We start from the raw sequence: 17,088 nt of genomic DNA, 5'->3' as shown, positions 1-17,088 counted from the left end.
TTTTTTTATTCTGGGAATAGATAAAAAAGGATGTTTAATAGTAGATCGTTGCTTGTGAATACAGCTAGGTTACTGAGGTCAACAGTGAAGCTTCCTTCTCCTGACTTAATTGGAATTTGAAGACCTCACATCTGTGTTCAGTGCTCTGAAATACCAGTAAAGGTCTATGCAGGAATTCTGTCAGCAAAATAAAGAAATTGTTGTCAGTTCACCTGAAACTAGAGCATCCTTAGCCTTTATGAAGTAAAATGTATTTCATCATCAATATAAATACTATTCCTTTGCTCTTATCTGAACTTTGTTAAAGCAAAAATTACACTGGATAAAGTTAAACAGTCAAGAAAGACGTTATTTAAGGGTATTGCAACTGGGAAAAAAGGCCAGAATTTAATCTGAACTCAACTCTGTTGAAACAACATGAGGAAGTTTTTCAATGCTGAGGTGAGCTCATGGAAAAGCACTGGAGGATGTTAGCAGTGAGGTTGATCAGTGGCATATGTCCAGCTCTCTGAGTTACTTCTTAATTGTTTTTCCTCTGTGACTAGAGCACTTATCTGTGTTTGCTAATTAGTGTCCATTGCAGTGAGGCTCCATCCTCCCACAGAGACTTGGAGATAGGGGTGCTATCTTCTTTGATGACATTTCAAAAGGATGACTCCCAGGTTCCTGAGAAAGATAATCCTGGATTATAAAATTGATTTTTGTAAAATTGAATTATTGTAAAAGAGATTTTTTAAAAAGATTTACATTCTCAAAGGGTCAGAGAACACTTTATAACTGAAAGTTTTCTCAAGTAATTGCCTAAGGAAAGGGAGGTCATCCCTGGTGGTGCAGGGATTAAGTCTCAGCACTATCAAGCTATCTCCAACCACTGCAGCTTGAGTTTGATCCCTGGCCAGGGCCAGGGAGCTAACCCACATGGCGCAGCAGACCTCGCCTATCTTGCCCGCTGCTCCCCTCAGCAGTGTATTTCAGTAGATCCACCTGTTCTGCTCCCCACTCTGTCTCTGATGAATCCTCTCACTCACCCACCCCACACACGTATGGCCTACACCCTGGTTCTTGTATGCATAACTAAATCTAAGGAACTAGAAAAAGGAAAAGGGAGATCAGAACCTCTAGTAGGGAACAAACCTGTCTATATTTTAGTCAAACTGAGGGGAATCTTAGACCCTCTTGGTCATCCCCAATAAAGCATTTTCCACAAAACCTTTTTAGAACAAGTTAAATGGAGAATAATCAGGTTCCCTGACTATTAGGTTAAACTAAACAAAACCACATATGATAAAGAAATGGGACCTGTTTATTTTTATTTTAACTTACTAAGTGAACACATTCAAGAGGTAATTGTATTTCATGAGTTGCACTTTGTTCATAACTGGTGTTCAACAATATATTAGTTAATTCTAAATCCATGATTAATTAGTGGACTGCTTTCTCTCACACAGGAAATAATACAAACAGCTTTGCTTAGACATCAGGAAATCTGTCTTTTAATTCCAATTCTTCCAGTTCTCCATTTTTATGTCTTTATAGCTACATATTAGCAGTGACATACTTAGTAAATCTGATACCAGAAGCAAGAAATTTTTAATACCAATGTGACTAAATAACATTTGGTAATAGTCATAAGGTAAAACAAATAATAATTTTAATACTTTAGTTAGTTTGATATAATGATAACTTATGTAAGTCATTGTCAAGTAAATAAAAAAATTGTCAAGTAAACAACAAAACTGAAAATTCTATAAATGAAACAGGAAAACTACTAAATTATATTCTACTCTTGTAATGTTTTATTGTCTTGATTCACTCTTTAGTTTTGAAATGGACAATAACTTTCTTGTTAAATAAAATATTCAAATCCAATAAAATAACTCATGTGTAAATTACTTCTCAAACAAAAAATATTACATTTGCTCTTTTCCTATTTTTAAGTTTACACATAGTAAATCTCAGTCAGAAACTGAAGTACCTCAAGCTCTTTTTAAAAAAATCACTGCAAATTAAAAAAACTAGCAACAACAAATGTTGGCGAGGGTGTGGAGAAAAAGGAACTCTTCTGCACTGTTGGTGGGAGTGCAAACTGGTCCAACCACTATGGAGAGCTGTGTGGAGATTTCTTGACCTACTAAACATAGAGCTTCCATATGATCCAGCAATCCCACTCCTAGGTATTTACCCAAAGGACACAGAAACATCAATTCCAAAGAACACCTGCACCCCTATGTTTATAGCAGCACTATTTACAATAGCTAAGCTTTGGAAACAGCCCAAATGCCCAAAAATAGATGACTGGATCAAGAAGATGTGGTACAAATATACCATGGAATATTACTCAGCATTCAAAAAAGATAGACACATGCAATTTGCAGCAACATGGATGGCGCTGGAAGGGATCATGCCCAGCGAAATAAGTCAGAAAGAAAAAGAAAAATACCGGATGGTCTCACTCATAGCAGGAATCTAGAAAACTTAAACAAGGGACCAGGAAAATGAAGAACTATAAGAAAGTGAAAATCAAAATCAACAAAAAACTATGAACCAGAGACACTCTATGGGGGGTAGGGGGTGGGAGGGGAGGGCTTGGGGTCAAAATAAGGGGGTTGCAATTGTATGGGGAATATAAAAATAAAATTTATTATTAAAAATAAAATCACTGCAATTGTTATTATTTATCTTAAATCTACTCTTGAAATATAAAGAGTTTGTAGATATATTCCAAGAGTTTGAAAATATACTCCAAGAGTTTGAAAAATTTTGAATCTTTAGGGATTTAATCTCAAAATGAATGCATGTAACTAATTCTCTGTATGTGCCAATGTCCGTGTGTGAGAGAGAAAATATAGAGGTATTAAAGAAACACTTATTGTTTGTCTAAAGTTTTTAAAAATGACCTTCCACAGAAAATTTTAATGTACTATTTTGAAGGTTACAGATTTATTATTAAATTCAAACTGTAATCAAAATTTTTTTTTGAATTTTGATCAGTAATAGGTTTTGTTTCCAGAGCATGATTTTATCACTAAACAGACGTGATGATAAAAAAGCAGACAAATTTTTAGTTCCACTTTATCATTGTTTTAAAATCTCTAAATACACACTACTTATTGATCATCCCTGGGATGAATTCTGCCTTAGCATAGCACAGAATAGAAATCACAGAATCACCTCTCTTTACTTCAACATTTTGATGATAAGATTTCACTTATAAGTTTGTAGACTTTTTCATCCCGTTATGTTGGGATAGAGAAAAGGTATAGTGTGAAACTGACAACTCCAGTATCTGGGTTAATATTGAAGCTGGCTTGGGACATTTGTAGGCAGCATCCTGGCTTTTCTGAGTCATGGACACCTATTGTCAGAGAATCTTTACAGAATCCTTACAGAAGCAGAGAATCCTTCAAAATCCTCCCTGAAAGTGTTATAGGACAACCCTGATAAGAAATGGGTTGTCTGACTGTGGGCCCTTACCTGTGGCTCTTAAAAAGGACTTATAATAATACTCAACCGTGGGCACATGCAAAAAAATTAATAGAGGGTTTATTTATAAAAGAAGGGGAAATGAAGAAATGAATAACTCAGAGAGAAAAAGAGGGAGATAAATTTGTGAATGAGTCCTACCAGTTCTGCTGAGCTGGAATCCCAAATAGCACGTTGAGAGCTGGTGAAAAACCAAGAGACCCCCAAAGCCCACATGTCTGGTTTTATACCAAGCCTGACTGCTTAACTCTACCCTCAGGTCCCAGCAATCCTTCCTTCAGTGATGATGACATTATGGGATTTGTAGTTCTTGATGTCTTGGATATCTTTGGTCTGGAGTAGGGGTGGAGTTCATAAAACCTATTTGCGGAGTTAATTCAGGACATACTTTCCCTCAAACAAAAGTAGACTTGGTTTGGTAAAAATTATCTGGTGTCCTTATACCTACCTACTATATCTTTCCCAAGTAAGATGGATTCAGGATATTCAAACGTACTAACTTTTCTGTGAACCTAGTCAGCTTTCAAAATAAGCTTGAAGTCACAAGATAGTTCTAGAAGTAGGACATGTGCCTAAATATGATCTAGTAAACACAAGTCAGTTTCAGCACTCAGGGTTTTGAACCTGGGATAAATAGTCTAACAAACCAGTCTTAAGATTAGATTTATGTACCAAAAACTTCAGTAATCACTGGTTTACTGTGCCTAGGAGGACTCTACACTGTTCTATTTACTTTGTTAGGTGGAACCTATTCATTACATAGACTGTTGGTGTTGAAAGTCAGGAATGACCTATAAAGTATATTTCATCCCATAAAGAAACTACTAACAATGCTGTATTCTGTCTATTTCTAAGAAATAAATGTTACGTGATTTTTTTTTCAAAAAAAAAAAAAAAAGCCAACTGTTCCATAACTGGATGTTACAGAATTCTGTTGACTAGGTTATCTAGTTTCTAAGTCAGTCTTCTCAACTGTCCTAAAATTCATTAGAGGCTGAATATATAGATGGCCACTAGCTAGACCATGTGATAACATATGAAATATACATATATATATTTTTATGTCTTAGTAAAAATCACTGGTTTCAGCTTGATATCTGTTGTGTATCTTCTGCTTTTTATTAATGAAAGATTAGACTAAAGTCTGCTAGGATAAAGGGAACCAGACACTACAACACTAATAATAACAGTTAATTTCAAATATTTATTGCATGCCAGGCACTGTTCACAGTATTATTAACTTACTCATAGAAAAAAACCCTATGAAATTAGTACTACTTAGTCAGATTGTAGTAAACTCCGACCTATAATGTTTGGAACAACTAGCTGGGGAAAACAAACCACAGTCTCTGAGGCTGTCAGTCCAGCAAAAATAGGACTTGACCAAGGACTACTACCTTCACCATTTTTCTTTTTGCACCCTTTCAACTCAGGATGCACCAGAGGAAGCCCCAAACTAATTATATAAGTAGCCAATCTATGTAACCCTCCAGAAGCTTCCCCATACTGATTAGCTTCTTATCAGAGCTTACATACAAGAAGCCTTCTTTTTTTCATCAACCCATTTCACATTAGGGTTGCCCTGTAACATAGTTTCAAAGAAAAATTGACTTGACAGACTTAAATAGGCCAAGACTTTTACTAGTACAATAGGGGGAAAGGATTGAACTCAAAATTTTTTTTAAAGATTTATTTATTTATTTATCCAAGAACTGGGGTACAGGCCAGATGCGTGGGAGGGTGAAAGGATTCATCAGAGACAGAGCAGGGAACAGAACAGGCAGACTGACAAAATACACAGCTGAGGGGTGTAGCTGGCGAGACAGGAGAGGTCTGGCGTGCCATGTGGGACCCTCGCCGGCAGGCCGGGATCTAACTGGTGCTGCAGAGGCTGCGGATAGCTTCACAGCGCTGCGCTCAACCACCTGCACTACCATGGGAGGCCCTGATCTCAAATATTTTTAAGCAAAAGGCAAGAAAGGCTTTAAGCACTGGGGTGAGCTAATATAAGAGTACTGGAGGACATTAGCAGGGAGGTTTGGTCAAAATGATCAGGACAATTCTGTTTGCTAATTGACACTGAGATAGGGCCACTGTCTTTCTTAATGATTATATTTCCAAAGGTGGGAGCTTTACATTTCAAAGGGGCAGAGAAATAATATATAAGTTTTCTAAAGTTAAAGCTCTACGAAAAGGGAGGCCAGGAAGAAACCAATCTCAAGTTCAGAGAAGCTGAGGATAATGTTAAGGTCAACTTGGGCACTGTAAACCTTTCCCATTGCTTTGCCTGCTCTTGCTTTTCTACCAGGTACAAGAGATGCTGGCTGACTCCCTTCCTTTACCAAGGAAGGCTATTTTTGGGAAGGCTACAGTCTCGTGAAAGCACTAATTCTGTTTTACACTCAGAAATCTGAGTGTGAATTAATTTTTTCCTTGTTCAATATTTTTATTTATTTTTTTGTCACAGTTCTCAGAGCCTTTATTTATTTATTTATTTTTTTTTTCCTGGTTGCATCTGAATTTAAAGTTAATTCCTTACTTTTGAAAGTAACCACGTCTTATGTTTTGTTGATAACGATTAGCTCAGTAGTACCTAAGAACTTATTATCATTCCTTACTCTTTCCAAAGTAAACTGAACTATTTTTTCCCTTATCTTCATCTACAGAAAATTTACAAAGTTCACCCTCCCTAATTAAGGAGCAAAGTACTGACTTGAGTTGTAAAGATTTAGTGTTCAAGCATCACCACCCTTGTTTTCTTATCTGAATTGGTTGATTAAAATGCAGACTCCACCTTCCCCCACCCCCTCACAGTTCAGCACTAGGAGTAGACAAGTCCTAACTCAGTCTGCAAAGGTGTTACTATTGTGCTTTCTTTAATGACTTCCTGCCCTTCTTCCCTTAAGGGGTTTTAAATACAGATTGTTTCACATTCTTAGATGATAAAAGAATCACTGAATAGTATCTGAATAGTTTCTGAAATAGTTTGAACTCCAATAACCATTCGATATTTCATTAGGAAAAACTTCCGATAAAGCCTTTAAAAAAAAAAACCAAACCCTTTTCACAGATCTCTGCCAAATCACACATTATATCCACCATATTTCATTTTTCAGAATCTCTAAATATTTTCAAATGTCTACAAAATATTATCTCCACGCTATTGCTAACAATTAATCGATAATATAGAAAAAAATCTTTTCAGTTTTTGTAAATGACAAAGTAGGATACAGATCTCAATAAGGTGTATAAGGTCAACACTTCTCAACCTAAAAAGTCAAAATGCAAATTATCAAAAAAAATGCAAATTCTCACTCAGTAAATTCCAGTTGGGGCCTGAGAGACTCCCTATCTAAAACCTTGTAGATGGCTGCTGTTTCGCAAATCACACTTTGAATAACATCAGTAAGAGTTAATTTACATGAAGATGACATTCAGATTTTACACAGGCATGTTTTGCTCAACAACAGACCACATATACAACTGTGGTCCAAAACCCTTTGCCTAGTGAAGACATAGCCATCAAAACATGTGTTTTATAAGGGTTGGTGGGGGGCGGGGTGCTGCATCATACCTCTCACCTTTATCATTTTCATAACAGGATCACCTCCCCTTGTGTTTGATTTAATCTTGTATTTTGTTCATAGTGGCCCCTAAGCATACAAAGTCCACCGCCAATGTGTTCATACAAGGGAAAAATCACCTAACTACACATCTCAGAACTTATTTTGGTTGTTGAGCAGCGTATGACTATGCATAGTTTATGTGCAGAATACAGTATACATATATGTACATACATGCCCCAAAAGAAAAAAAATAAAACCAGACTTGAAACATACCATATATTAAAAGACACTTGGGGTCATAGGTTTTTTCTTTTATTCGGTTTTTCTTTTTCCTCACAAAATAGCATTTCCTCAAATGTGTCTGCAGTGAATGTAACTTTTTTCTTTCCATAGAAAGCCTTTTCTTTATTTCTCCTCCAGTGTCCTCCAAGGACACTGTGAATTGGAAAAAGATTCCCCAGTTTTCTCACACATGGGCTCTGCTTGAATCATAAACCTGTGAAGCAAATTCAACAGCACTTCAACTTATTTTCATACCAGGAGACTCATCTGTTTAAAAGAAATCTGTAAGCATCTTGTAGGCAGTTAATAGGGAGGATGGATACTTTCAAAATATTTTTTTTTTTACTGAAAAGAGATAAAATTAACCCAAAGATGTATTAAACTGACTTCAATACATACATTTTTGACAGGATGGAGATAAATGAAAACTAATAGTACCCCTTCTGCTTTTCTAAGATGACTCTCAGATTTAATATCCTTGAGGGAAAACAAACTAATCTGACAGGTCCTAAAGAAAGTACTCAAAGCTCTTATGTTCCAACATGAGAATTAGCAGTCCGTGGAACATCTTCAAAGACAGTCAAGTGAGGTACATGTTAGGCTTTTGAACCATAGTAAGAATCTTGATCACAATTCGTGGAGGTTATTTCTACGCAATTTAAAGGGTGTATTTACTGATCTATTAAATATTGGAAGATACCAGAAATAAATATTTCAGGAATGCAAAAAAAACGATAATTAAAAACTACTGATTTGGATTCTATAGGATTTGTGTTGTATGCCTTCAGTTGTTTTTTAATAAATTTAAGACTAAAGCCTGGTTAGGATGAAAAGTTAACAAAATAATAACACTAATAATACTAGCTAACTTTGCGCATCTGGTATATGCCAACCATTGTGCTAAGTGTTTTTCTCTTATCTTAATCCTAGGGGGAAAAAAACCCTATGAGGTTGATAGTACATATTATTCTTATTTAACAAAGAGCACAGAAGCATATAAAGATTAAGCGCTTCCTCAAAAGTCACAGAGTGGAGCTGGTTTTGAACCTAGGAGGATGAACTCTAGAGTTGCCTTCACAGACAGGCAACTGAAAGCTACTGATACAGTTAACAAGTTTGTCTTTTCCCCATTTCTTGCAATTCCCCCTTATCTAGCACGAACAGGATTAATAGCTTGTCTTTCCCATTTCTTGCAGCAACCCCCTCCCCTTGAGAAGAAAATCAAGCTGGCGCCCACCGGTTTCCGTGCAGACCCTTCCTCCTCCCCCTAAAGAAAACAAGCTGGGGATCACCTGTCTGTGTGCTGACACCTTCCCCTTCCCTTATGATGAATGAGTTGACACCCATCGGCCTCTGAAGACCCTTTCCCATCTCTTTGTTGACACTTTCCCCCTCCCCTTAATGAAAATCAGCTGGTACCCATCCATCTCCCTGTTGAGTTGGCGCCCACTTGTCTCCATGCGGACCCCTTTCCCCTCCCCTTCGCGAACCCCTGCCCATCTACCCCTAGCATAAATACCCCTGCCCACTGTCAGGACGGTGGTCTTTCGGACAGGAGTCTGCCGCCCTCCTCATTTGTGGACAAATAAAACTGCTTTCCTTTTCCTCAAACTCGGTTTCCTTTTATTGGCTGAGGGAAACGGAGGCGGCATGGCATTCCGTAACACTACAACTGTTTACCAACACTATTAAGTGCTTTTCTTGTTGACTGCATTCAGTGCTCAATCACCTGTGGAATGGGATGGTGCACAACTAAATGTATTGTCAGGTTTGCAACTGTGAAGAAGTTTGACCTCACATAGCAAAGCAAGACTTTTGAAAGAAAATGTAATTTATTTTATGGGGCCTATATTATAATCTTGCCTACCAGTTTTGAACAGAGCCGAGCTAAGGTGCTGAATTTCCTCTCACAGGCTTCAGAACTGCTAGTGGGGATTCTCCTGCCAATGGGCCGAGAAAGACTCAAAAGACATCAAGGTGAGTCTCAACTTTTCATAAACATTAGTTAGAAAACCTGGGATGCCCTCAGTCATCTTTTGATAGCAGAGACTAATTGCTTCTAAAGGTCATTCTTCAGAAGAATGATGATCATATGCCTATCAACTTAGTTACAATGTGCAATTACTACACAAAATGTGCAGTAAGTGGCAAGTATGACCTACATAAGCCACATGGCCTCTAGGCCTAGGTTGGTTTATTTGGAAAACAGGGACATACCTTACCTATCTTGTCTGCTAGGAGGCAAAAAGTGAATCAGAAGGCATTTGAGGGCATTTCAAATCTAACCTGAAAATATGAGGGAAAGAGAGGATAGGGGAGGGAGGGGGCACTTTTCAACAGCTGACTCCTCAGAACCCAGAGTCTCACTTGTTTGACAGTAACCAAATACTCCTTCAGCAGTGGCAGTCAAGTAGTTCACTTCTAGAGGGAGTGCTTTGCTCCAAACCAGGTCATGCTACTAAAGAGTTAATTAAAATGATGTCTAATAAAATAAGAAGAATAAATAAAATGAGTTGTTGAAGAGGGTACCAGATTTTTTTTAACAGGATTAGGAGAGATGTACTTTTATTCCATGCTGATCGCAAGTTTTTAATAAAGAACTGTAGACAAATATAAGATACCCATTATTTTTATGGAAAACTATCCATTTCTATCTATCTTTGGATCAAGACATATATGCAATATTTTAAGCATTAAGATAAACTAAAATTTTATATTAAAAGCTTTTTTATTGTACTAAATTAGATACTTTAGGGTAAAGCTCTTTTAAATCACATTTCACCTTCAAAACTCAGCTTGTTTCTCCTTTTCCTAGTTCCTCTCCTTTCTTCTTAACTCTCATATGGAAAAAGAAAAAATAAGCACATCAACAGAGCAAAAGGATGATACTTTGTTTACTTGCCACTTTATTTCAATAGTCTCCATTTCTTTTTCAGCTTTTAAAACAAGCCTCTCTATGTACACCTACCCCTTTTGCAGAGAGCAGATGTCAAACTTCACTTCTGCTTTCAGGTCTTAAAGAGAAAGGAGAGGCAGAAAAGAGAACACTAGGTATTGCAAAATGAGAATTAACAACAGTTTTCTAATTTCAAAAATTTCGACATTCTGCAATTTGAAAATACCTTTTCTTCTCTTCCTTTGATTTGACACAGGTCCCAGCCCATCACAGTATTAAGTCATAAAGGAGGTATTATGTTGCTTAGAGTTCCTCAGTTTGCATTGGGTACCATCTGCCCCCCAGAAGCACAGCGCCAGTTTCTTTAAAACTTCTTGCTTTTGGTTAATTACAGGTTGGAGTTCCCAGAACATTTTCATTCAGCAGCCTGGAATCTTCCCTCTGCTCCTATTTCTTGTTTAATATCCTCGGGGAATCAATTCCTTGGAGATGGTGAAACGCTTCCCCCTCCGTAGCGTGGAAGCCGAGTGTCACTCAGGGCCCAGAGCCCGGGGTTTTCCAGGGGTCCCCCGCGCCCCACAACCTGCGTCTCTACCTGTTGGTCCGAAAAGTGATGGCGGTCATGCAGCGCTCCTCGGTCCGTGTGGTCATGCGGCTGTTAGTCCACGCGGTCCGAAGCACCTCTTGTGTCACCTGATAATCCACGACCCGCACCAGCACGGACTTGGGTGCGGCTGCGGGGTCCTGCCCCGGGGCGCCAGGGGCAGCACCTCCTGGGCCACCACAAATTGGTTCTCTTCTTGCACAGAGAGGAGACCCGCACTGCGGTTCCCTAGCGTGTCCCTCCAACTGGGTCACGTCCTCCCCGCCGGCCACCTCTTCCCCAGGAGGGCCCGTTTTAGTGCCCAGCCACCTCTCCGGGTGCAGAAGAAAAAGCACTTTGTCTCTGACCCAGGAATCACGGTTCAGCTTCTTTCTGGCTCTGCAGTCGTCGTGGGCGTCACTCCAGCTTCTATCCCCCCTCGCCGCTGAAGAATTAGGGGCGTCTGGGGCCAGCGGAGCCCTGCGCCCCACCTCGCCCCTAAAGGACCGGGAACGCCCTAGGGATCGCCCTGGGCTGCGGGGGTAGTCCGTGAAATGAGCAGCCCGGTGGGCCCCCGGCCCCCCCATCCTGGGAGGAGGGTCATTCATTCGCGGATTCTTGCGTGGGTTCTGGCAGCAAACTCCGGCTGAGCTCGCGAAGCGCGCGCCGGGCGGGCCCGGGGTGTGGTCTCCCCGGCTGTCCCGCGCCGTCCCCGACTTCCCGCTGGCGAGAGCAGGAAACAGGCTCGCACCTGGCCAGGTTGGTGCTGAACCCCGCCTCCTCTCCCTGCGCGCTACTTTCCGCCTAGTCTAAGCCGCGGCTTTCTAGCCTTTTAAAGACAAAACGCCCGACATTTATCCCACCCCCAATCGTTGCTCTGATCCTTACCCCCGACACCAGCCCTCCTGCCTTAGGCGAATTTCTGATTCCTCCTCTTCCCAGCGCTGTTCTAGTTTCCACCCCATCTCCTGTTTTTCTCCAGAGCTCAGCCGCAAGGCTCCTTTGCACTTCGCCCTCGTGAAATAGCCAGGCAAAGTGTGTCTCTCTCCGAGCGCATTCCTCGCAATGGAGGAACAAGGAAGTTTGGTTGCCTTTTATTATTTTTATTATTATTATTTTTGGAGGCGGGGGTTCTTTTTTCAGTTAGCTAATGTAATCAAAATGTTATGAAAAGGGTTTTGTGGCCACTCTAAATTCACCCCCAACTTTGCCAGGGTTATCGAATGCAAGTCAAAGGATTAGATTGTCAATTTAAGTGTGAGAAAATGGTTTAGGCCTGATTGTTCTGCCTTGGAATGCCAGGAATTGTAGGGCCTTGGTGACACCTGTCTTCATTATGCTTATAATCTATGCTCATTCCAGTTTAGAGTTTTGTTTTTGTTTTTGTTTTAATTTAAAACAAGCCGTCCAGGGCCTCCCCTGGTGGCGCAGGCGGTTGAGCACAGTGCTGTGAAGCTGTCCGCAGCCTCTGCAGTGGTGGTGATACCGGAATTGTCAGGCCTAGTCTCCCAGCCAGGAACGGATTCCAGGCTGCAGGGCAGTGCTGAGCCCCAGCCACTAGACCCCCCATGGGTTGGTGTCCACGAAGCCGCAGCAGGAACTTCGCAGACGCTCAGGCAAGCAAGCGAGAAGAGGCAGTTTGTTTAGAAAAAGAAAAAGTTTATTGAGGAGAAAAAGAACAGAAATAAAGTGGGACTCCCAGGCCAGGGAACCAGGCCTGGGAGTGGCAAGGAAGCCAAAGTGGAATTGTGTTTCAGGGACTATATACCTTTTTTCCCTCATTATTCTAAAACTCCACCAGTCTCTCTGTGATTGGTTAGTTCTCGGCTGTCTTACTTAATTTGCTACTGAGTGGGGATCTTCACATTCCTTATCTAACAGCTTTCTCTTTTCCCATTTGTTGCATCTTTAAATTTATGGCCCAGTCTTCTGGATGGGCATCCCTGCATTGAAGTTAAACAGCTGCCCTTCTAATGTGACCATAAATTAAACCACTCTCCATTTCTCCAATCTCTGCCTCCCTTTACCACCTGAAGGAAACCAGGACCAGCATTAACAATGTTGTCCTTGGTCCTGGCATGTTTGTTTTTCCTAATGGAATTGGTTATATTTCTTTGGTTGTCCTTATCTCTGAAGCCTCCCTAAATTCTTCAGAGGTCCCCTCCTGCACTGTCCCTAAAACTGCCTAATAACCCTAGCTTGCCCTGTCTCATTGGTTTGATCCCAGCCGCTGGAGAGGGTCCCACATGGCACAGCAGACCTCTCCTGTCTCGCCCGCTGCTCCCCTCAGCAGTGTATTTCAGTCAGTCTGCCTGTTCTGCTCCCTGCTCTGTCTCTGGTGAATCCTTTCACCCTCCAGTGCATCTGGCCTGTACCCCAGTTCTTGTATAAATAAATAAATAAATAAATAAATAAATAAATAAATAAATAACAATTTTTTTTTAAAAAAAGAAAAAAAATAACAAGACTTCCAAAAACCAAACAAAACCAAACTGCTTAATGAGCTTCTTCAAGATTTAAAATTCTGTTTGTGTTTATAGTATTTAATTTTTTTTTCTTTCTGTTCTCCCTTGCCTCACCCCCGCTTTAACTCTAGAAGTTAAGGAAAATAATGCATCTCTGGGTAGACTCTGAATCTACACATAGCCATGTTCTCTGACACACTAATCTTTGCCTGAGGTTAATGGGAAAATCAGGCTAAAAAGAGGAACTTAGTTTGGGATTTTCAGTCCATCCTAGGAAATTAGTGTTGATGACAGCTTGTTTCCTGTCTGATTTAGAAAAATAGCTGTAATGGTGGAAGTTTCTGCCTGTATAGGAAATATAGTGAAAGAGGAATTTTGGAAAAAGAGGATCTTCTGATGTCTGCCAGGTCATACAACTAAAGAGTAGAAGGAGCGAGGAAACCTGGGTCAGATCTGGCTGATTCGATGCCTGATATTGCACTGGTTATTGCTAAATCACAATTTAACTAAAGTTTTGGAGCGTTTTAGACAAGAATGGTTCCAATTACCCTAGATGTTGAAACATTCATCACAACAAACCAAAGAATTAGTACTACTACTAGCGTCTCCACGGGAATTTTAAAGAACAGGGAGATTAACAGTTTCCCAAAGGTCGAGCACTGCTAAGCAGTGGAGCTGGAATTTTTATATGTTTAAATGCTTGTTCCTGTTTTTACTAAGCTTCCTATTGTAAGTGTGTGACTTCATGTTCCTTTCTGTTATTTTATTTAACCAGTAATTATTGAGTTTGTGCTGTCAACCATTGTTATAGGTGACGGGGACTTAAGAGGGAACATGCCAAAATGTTTGTCAATCTTGACGTTTTCATTCTTTATAGTGTAAGTCCTCACTTAACACTGACCACAGGTTCTTGGAAATTGCTACCATAAGGGGATCACTATATAAGGACAGCAGGTCCTCAACACTTTTTCATCCTTTGTTGGCGGGGACTTTTTTTTTTCCCTCATCAATGTTAAAATGAAGTGGTATTGAACAAAATGTTATACAAGAACTTGATGCATTATACATCAGTGATAAATTTAATGGACATGGAGATCACCTGCAGATGAATGCCATAGTGTGTTGACTATGAATTTTATCAAACCCCTCAGTAATTCTGATGCTAGGGGTTCATGGACAATATGAGAAACATCACCAAAAATATGCCTAGATAAACTCTAGCTCGTTTTTGGCATTCAAGTGGCAGTAAGAACACTACCTTCTTTACAGGAACATTGGGGGAATTCCAATGAAGGTATCTGTGTTCTGAAGGAAGCTTAATATAAACCACAAGATTCATTGCTTTCAAATAGTTTTCTTGCCACTAAGATTTGGGCAAGGAATTAGATGGGGCTGAGGATGGAAAAACTATTTGCTGACAAATGAGACAGTTTCACCCTAACAGAGACCTGAATTTCTAGATGTGAAGAAGTTGTCTATTGTGCATAAAAGAACATTAAGAGGAAACTTAAGTAGATAAAATTTCCAAGAGGTAAAGACTAAAAAGAATATAAACCAAAGAAAGAGATATCTTGCTCCTAGGCTAATGGTGTCTGCTGTGCTTTAATATCTCAAGTTGCCTAAAAGACTGATAAAGTGTCCTCAAGTGAACCCATTTACTTCCTCTCAGAATTGCCTGGTAGAGTTTCAGATATGTAAGCCAATGAAGGGTAGTAAAAAAAAAAAATTATATTTCTGGGGTCTGAAACATGAGGGCAGACACTATGCACTGCTAGGGTCAGCATCCCAGAAACCAAACCTCTCAAATAGTCTATTAGACTCAGAAGTTATTTTAAATACTTATGATTTAGTATCACTCTCAGTTGTTCTAGCACCTCTGCCTTTAGAATACACCTGAATGTAATTTATAACCATAATAATATAGCTTTCTTCTCCTATCAGATCTAGAATTCTTGAGTTGAAAAACTGGTCTGGTAAATAATTTTTTACCTGTGAGAAAGTAAAATATAGCCTCATTGTCAACCAGGCCCATGAATGGTCCCAGCTGAGCATAATCAACACTCACAGAATACAAGCATTGTCCATTCACAGAATATAAACAAGCATTGTCCATGTTTAGCACACAATGATCAGAGGTAAGACAACTTCAGGATCACAGAAAAGCCTAACAGTTTTCCTCAATGGCTAATATATGTGACTACCACTGATTTACTAATGAACCCTCTGTTCCTGTTTTAATTCTCTCATTTTCTAGATAACAATGGCCAAGTTACCCTTTCTCTAATTTGCCCCACTTCTTCACAACATCTAATCCAACAGAAGCTCCTGCTGCCTTAGAATCATCAAGGAACATAAACATTCTGTGGGCAGAAGCTTTAAAAGGTAATTGCCAGCTTGCCTCTGGGCATGATCCAGATAGGGCTGCTATCGCCACTGTGATTGGAGAATGAAGACAATCTGCAGATCTGCAGCAAGTGATTTGTATTCTGGGACAGAAACTTTTTTTATTGTAATTTTGGGGTTGTTTCTTACTGAAGTCTAATCTAGTAAAAAATATTTCTGTTCAACTTTTTATTGGAAATGACTTATGAACTTTCCACAATAACTCTGAACCTTAACTGCCTGAAAGATTAAACTCATTAATTATTTTTTTCAATATCTCCCCGTTCTGTGTGGCTTATTTCAAGATAAACATAATCTCAAGGATTAGCATGACTAGCAAGTGAGTGTGTGTATGTGTGCATGAGTGTGTGCATATATCATTTCCCCCCCTTTCTGCCCTTGCTGATCCCTGCAACTACAAAAATAAAGTCAGACTCATAGACATGGTATAAAGATCTTCAGAATTGTACTCTAGCCTCTCATGGTATATGGTTGGTTGAATGAATAAATAAAGGAACAACTACCTAAATGTACACATAATGCAAATTTGAGAATAAAGTGGGATTATTCTACAGAAACAAGTCCAGCCTGAGTATGAATGGAACTTGACAATTATGAGTCTTTTAAAGGAGATTTTAATCATACTTCCTTTGACAACAAAGGAGAACTCTGACTGTGCAAAGAAAATCAACTCTGGACTGAGTCAGGAGACTTGGATGAGCAATGTTATCTTGGGCAAGTCTCCCTGTGTCTAAACCTATGTTCTCATCTGCAAGGTATAAATAATTCCTGTCCTGCTTGATTCTCAGGGTGGTTGTGTAGCCCAAATGAAACAGTTCTTTGGTAACATTGAGAGTTGGTAAGCCTTCAAAATACTCAAACTCATTTTTGAAAGTTTGTAGTTTGTAACTGAGAACCAAAACATCGCTTTTTAATGAGATCCTCAGGAAAGTAGTCAGAAAACAAGTCCTGGAGTTAGGAAACAAGACCCAAACTCATAATCTTGAGGTAGAAGGGCACAGTTTGTAATTATAAATTGGAGAAGATAGAAGAGAAATGGGAGTATGGCAATTCTGTGACTACCAAGCAGCTTAGCCCAGAGGTCTGAGATAAGATAAATAGGCAATATTTTTAAAAAAGCAATCTTAGTCTTAAATTTTGAGCAACCAATTTATGTGTTCCTGTGAAGGAAAAAAATACCTCGTTTACCTAACATGTGACCCTATGACTAATTTGCTAAACACATATTTTTGAATGAAACATTTTAGTATGTTTCACTCCATTGGAAAGAGTTGGTGACCCTTAAATGAAGCTGGCCAGACACGTTGAATTCTGGGGTTAAAAGACAACCCTAGTTTTGCTACTTAACTGCAATGACTGACTCATGCAGCACTCTGAGTAGTAACTGCTTAAATGAGATTTTAAAAGTAT

At 39.4% G+C, this 17,088-nt stretch overlaps 1 protein-coding gene across 1 annotated transcript; it reads right to left on the bottom strand.

Annotated features, from left to right (window-relative positions):
* Positions 1–28: 28 nt before the first annotated feature.
* Positions 29–11,418, bottom strand: CUNH6orf141 (chromosome unknown C6orf141 homolog). Its single transcript, XM_037518723.2, has 4 exons — positions 10,300–11,418; positions 7,323–7,545; positions 404–666; positions 29–177 (listed from the first exon to the last, which is right to left on the bottom strand). The coding sequence occupies exon 1, from the start codon at positions 11,416–11,418 to the stop codon at positions 10,819–10,821; it is 600 nt and encodes a 199-aa protein (XP_037374620.1). The 3' UTR covers positions 29–177; positions 404–666; positions 7,323–7,545; positions 10,300–10,818.
* Between the last annotated feature and the right edge of the window lie 5,670 nt (positions 11,419–17,088).

Source organism: Talpa occidentalis, unplaced genomic scaffold (assembly GCF_014898055.3).
Source record: "Talpa occidentalis isolate TD23 unplaced genomic scaffold, MPIMG_talOcc4v2.1 talOcc4.2, whole genome shotgun sequence".
In the NCBI taxonomy this organism is placed as follows: Eukaryota; Metazoa; Chordata; class Mammalia; order Eulipotyphla; family Talpidae; genus Talpa; species Talpa occidentalis.
The sequence above is the reverse complement of the archived record's forward strand: the minus strand, read 5'-3'. Positions and strand labels throughout refer to the sequence as shown.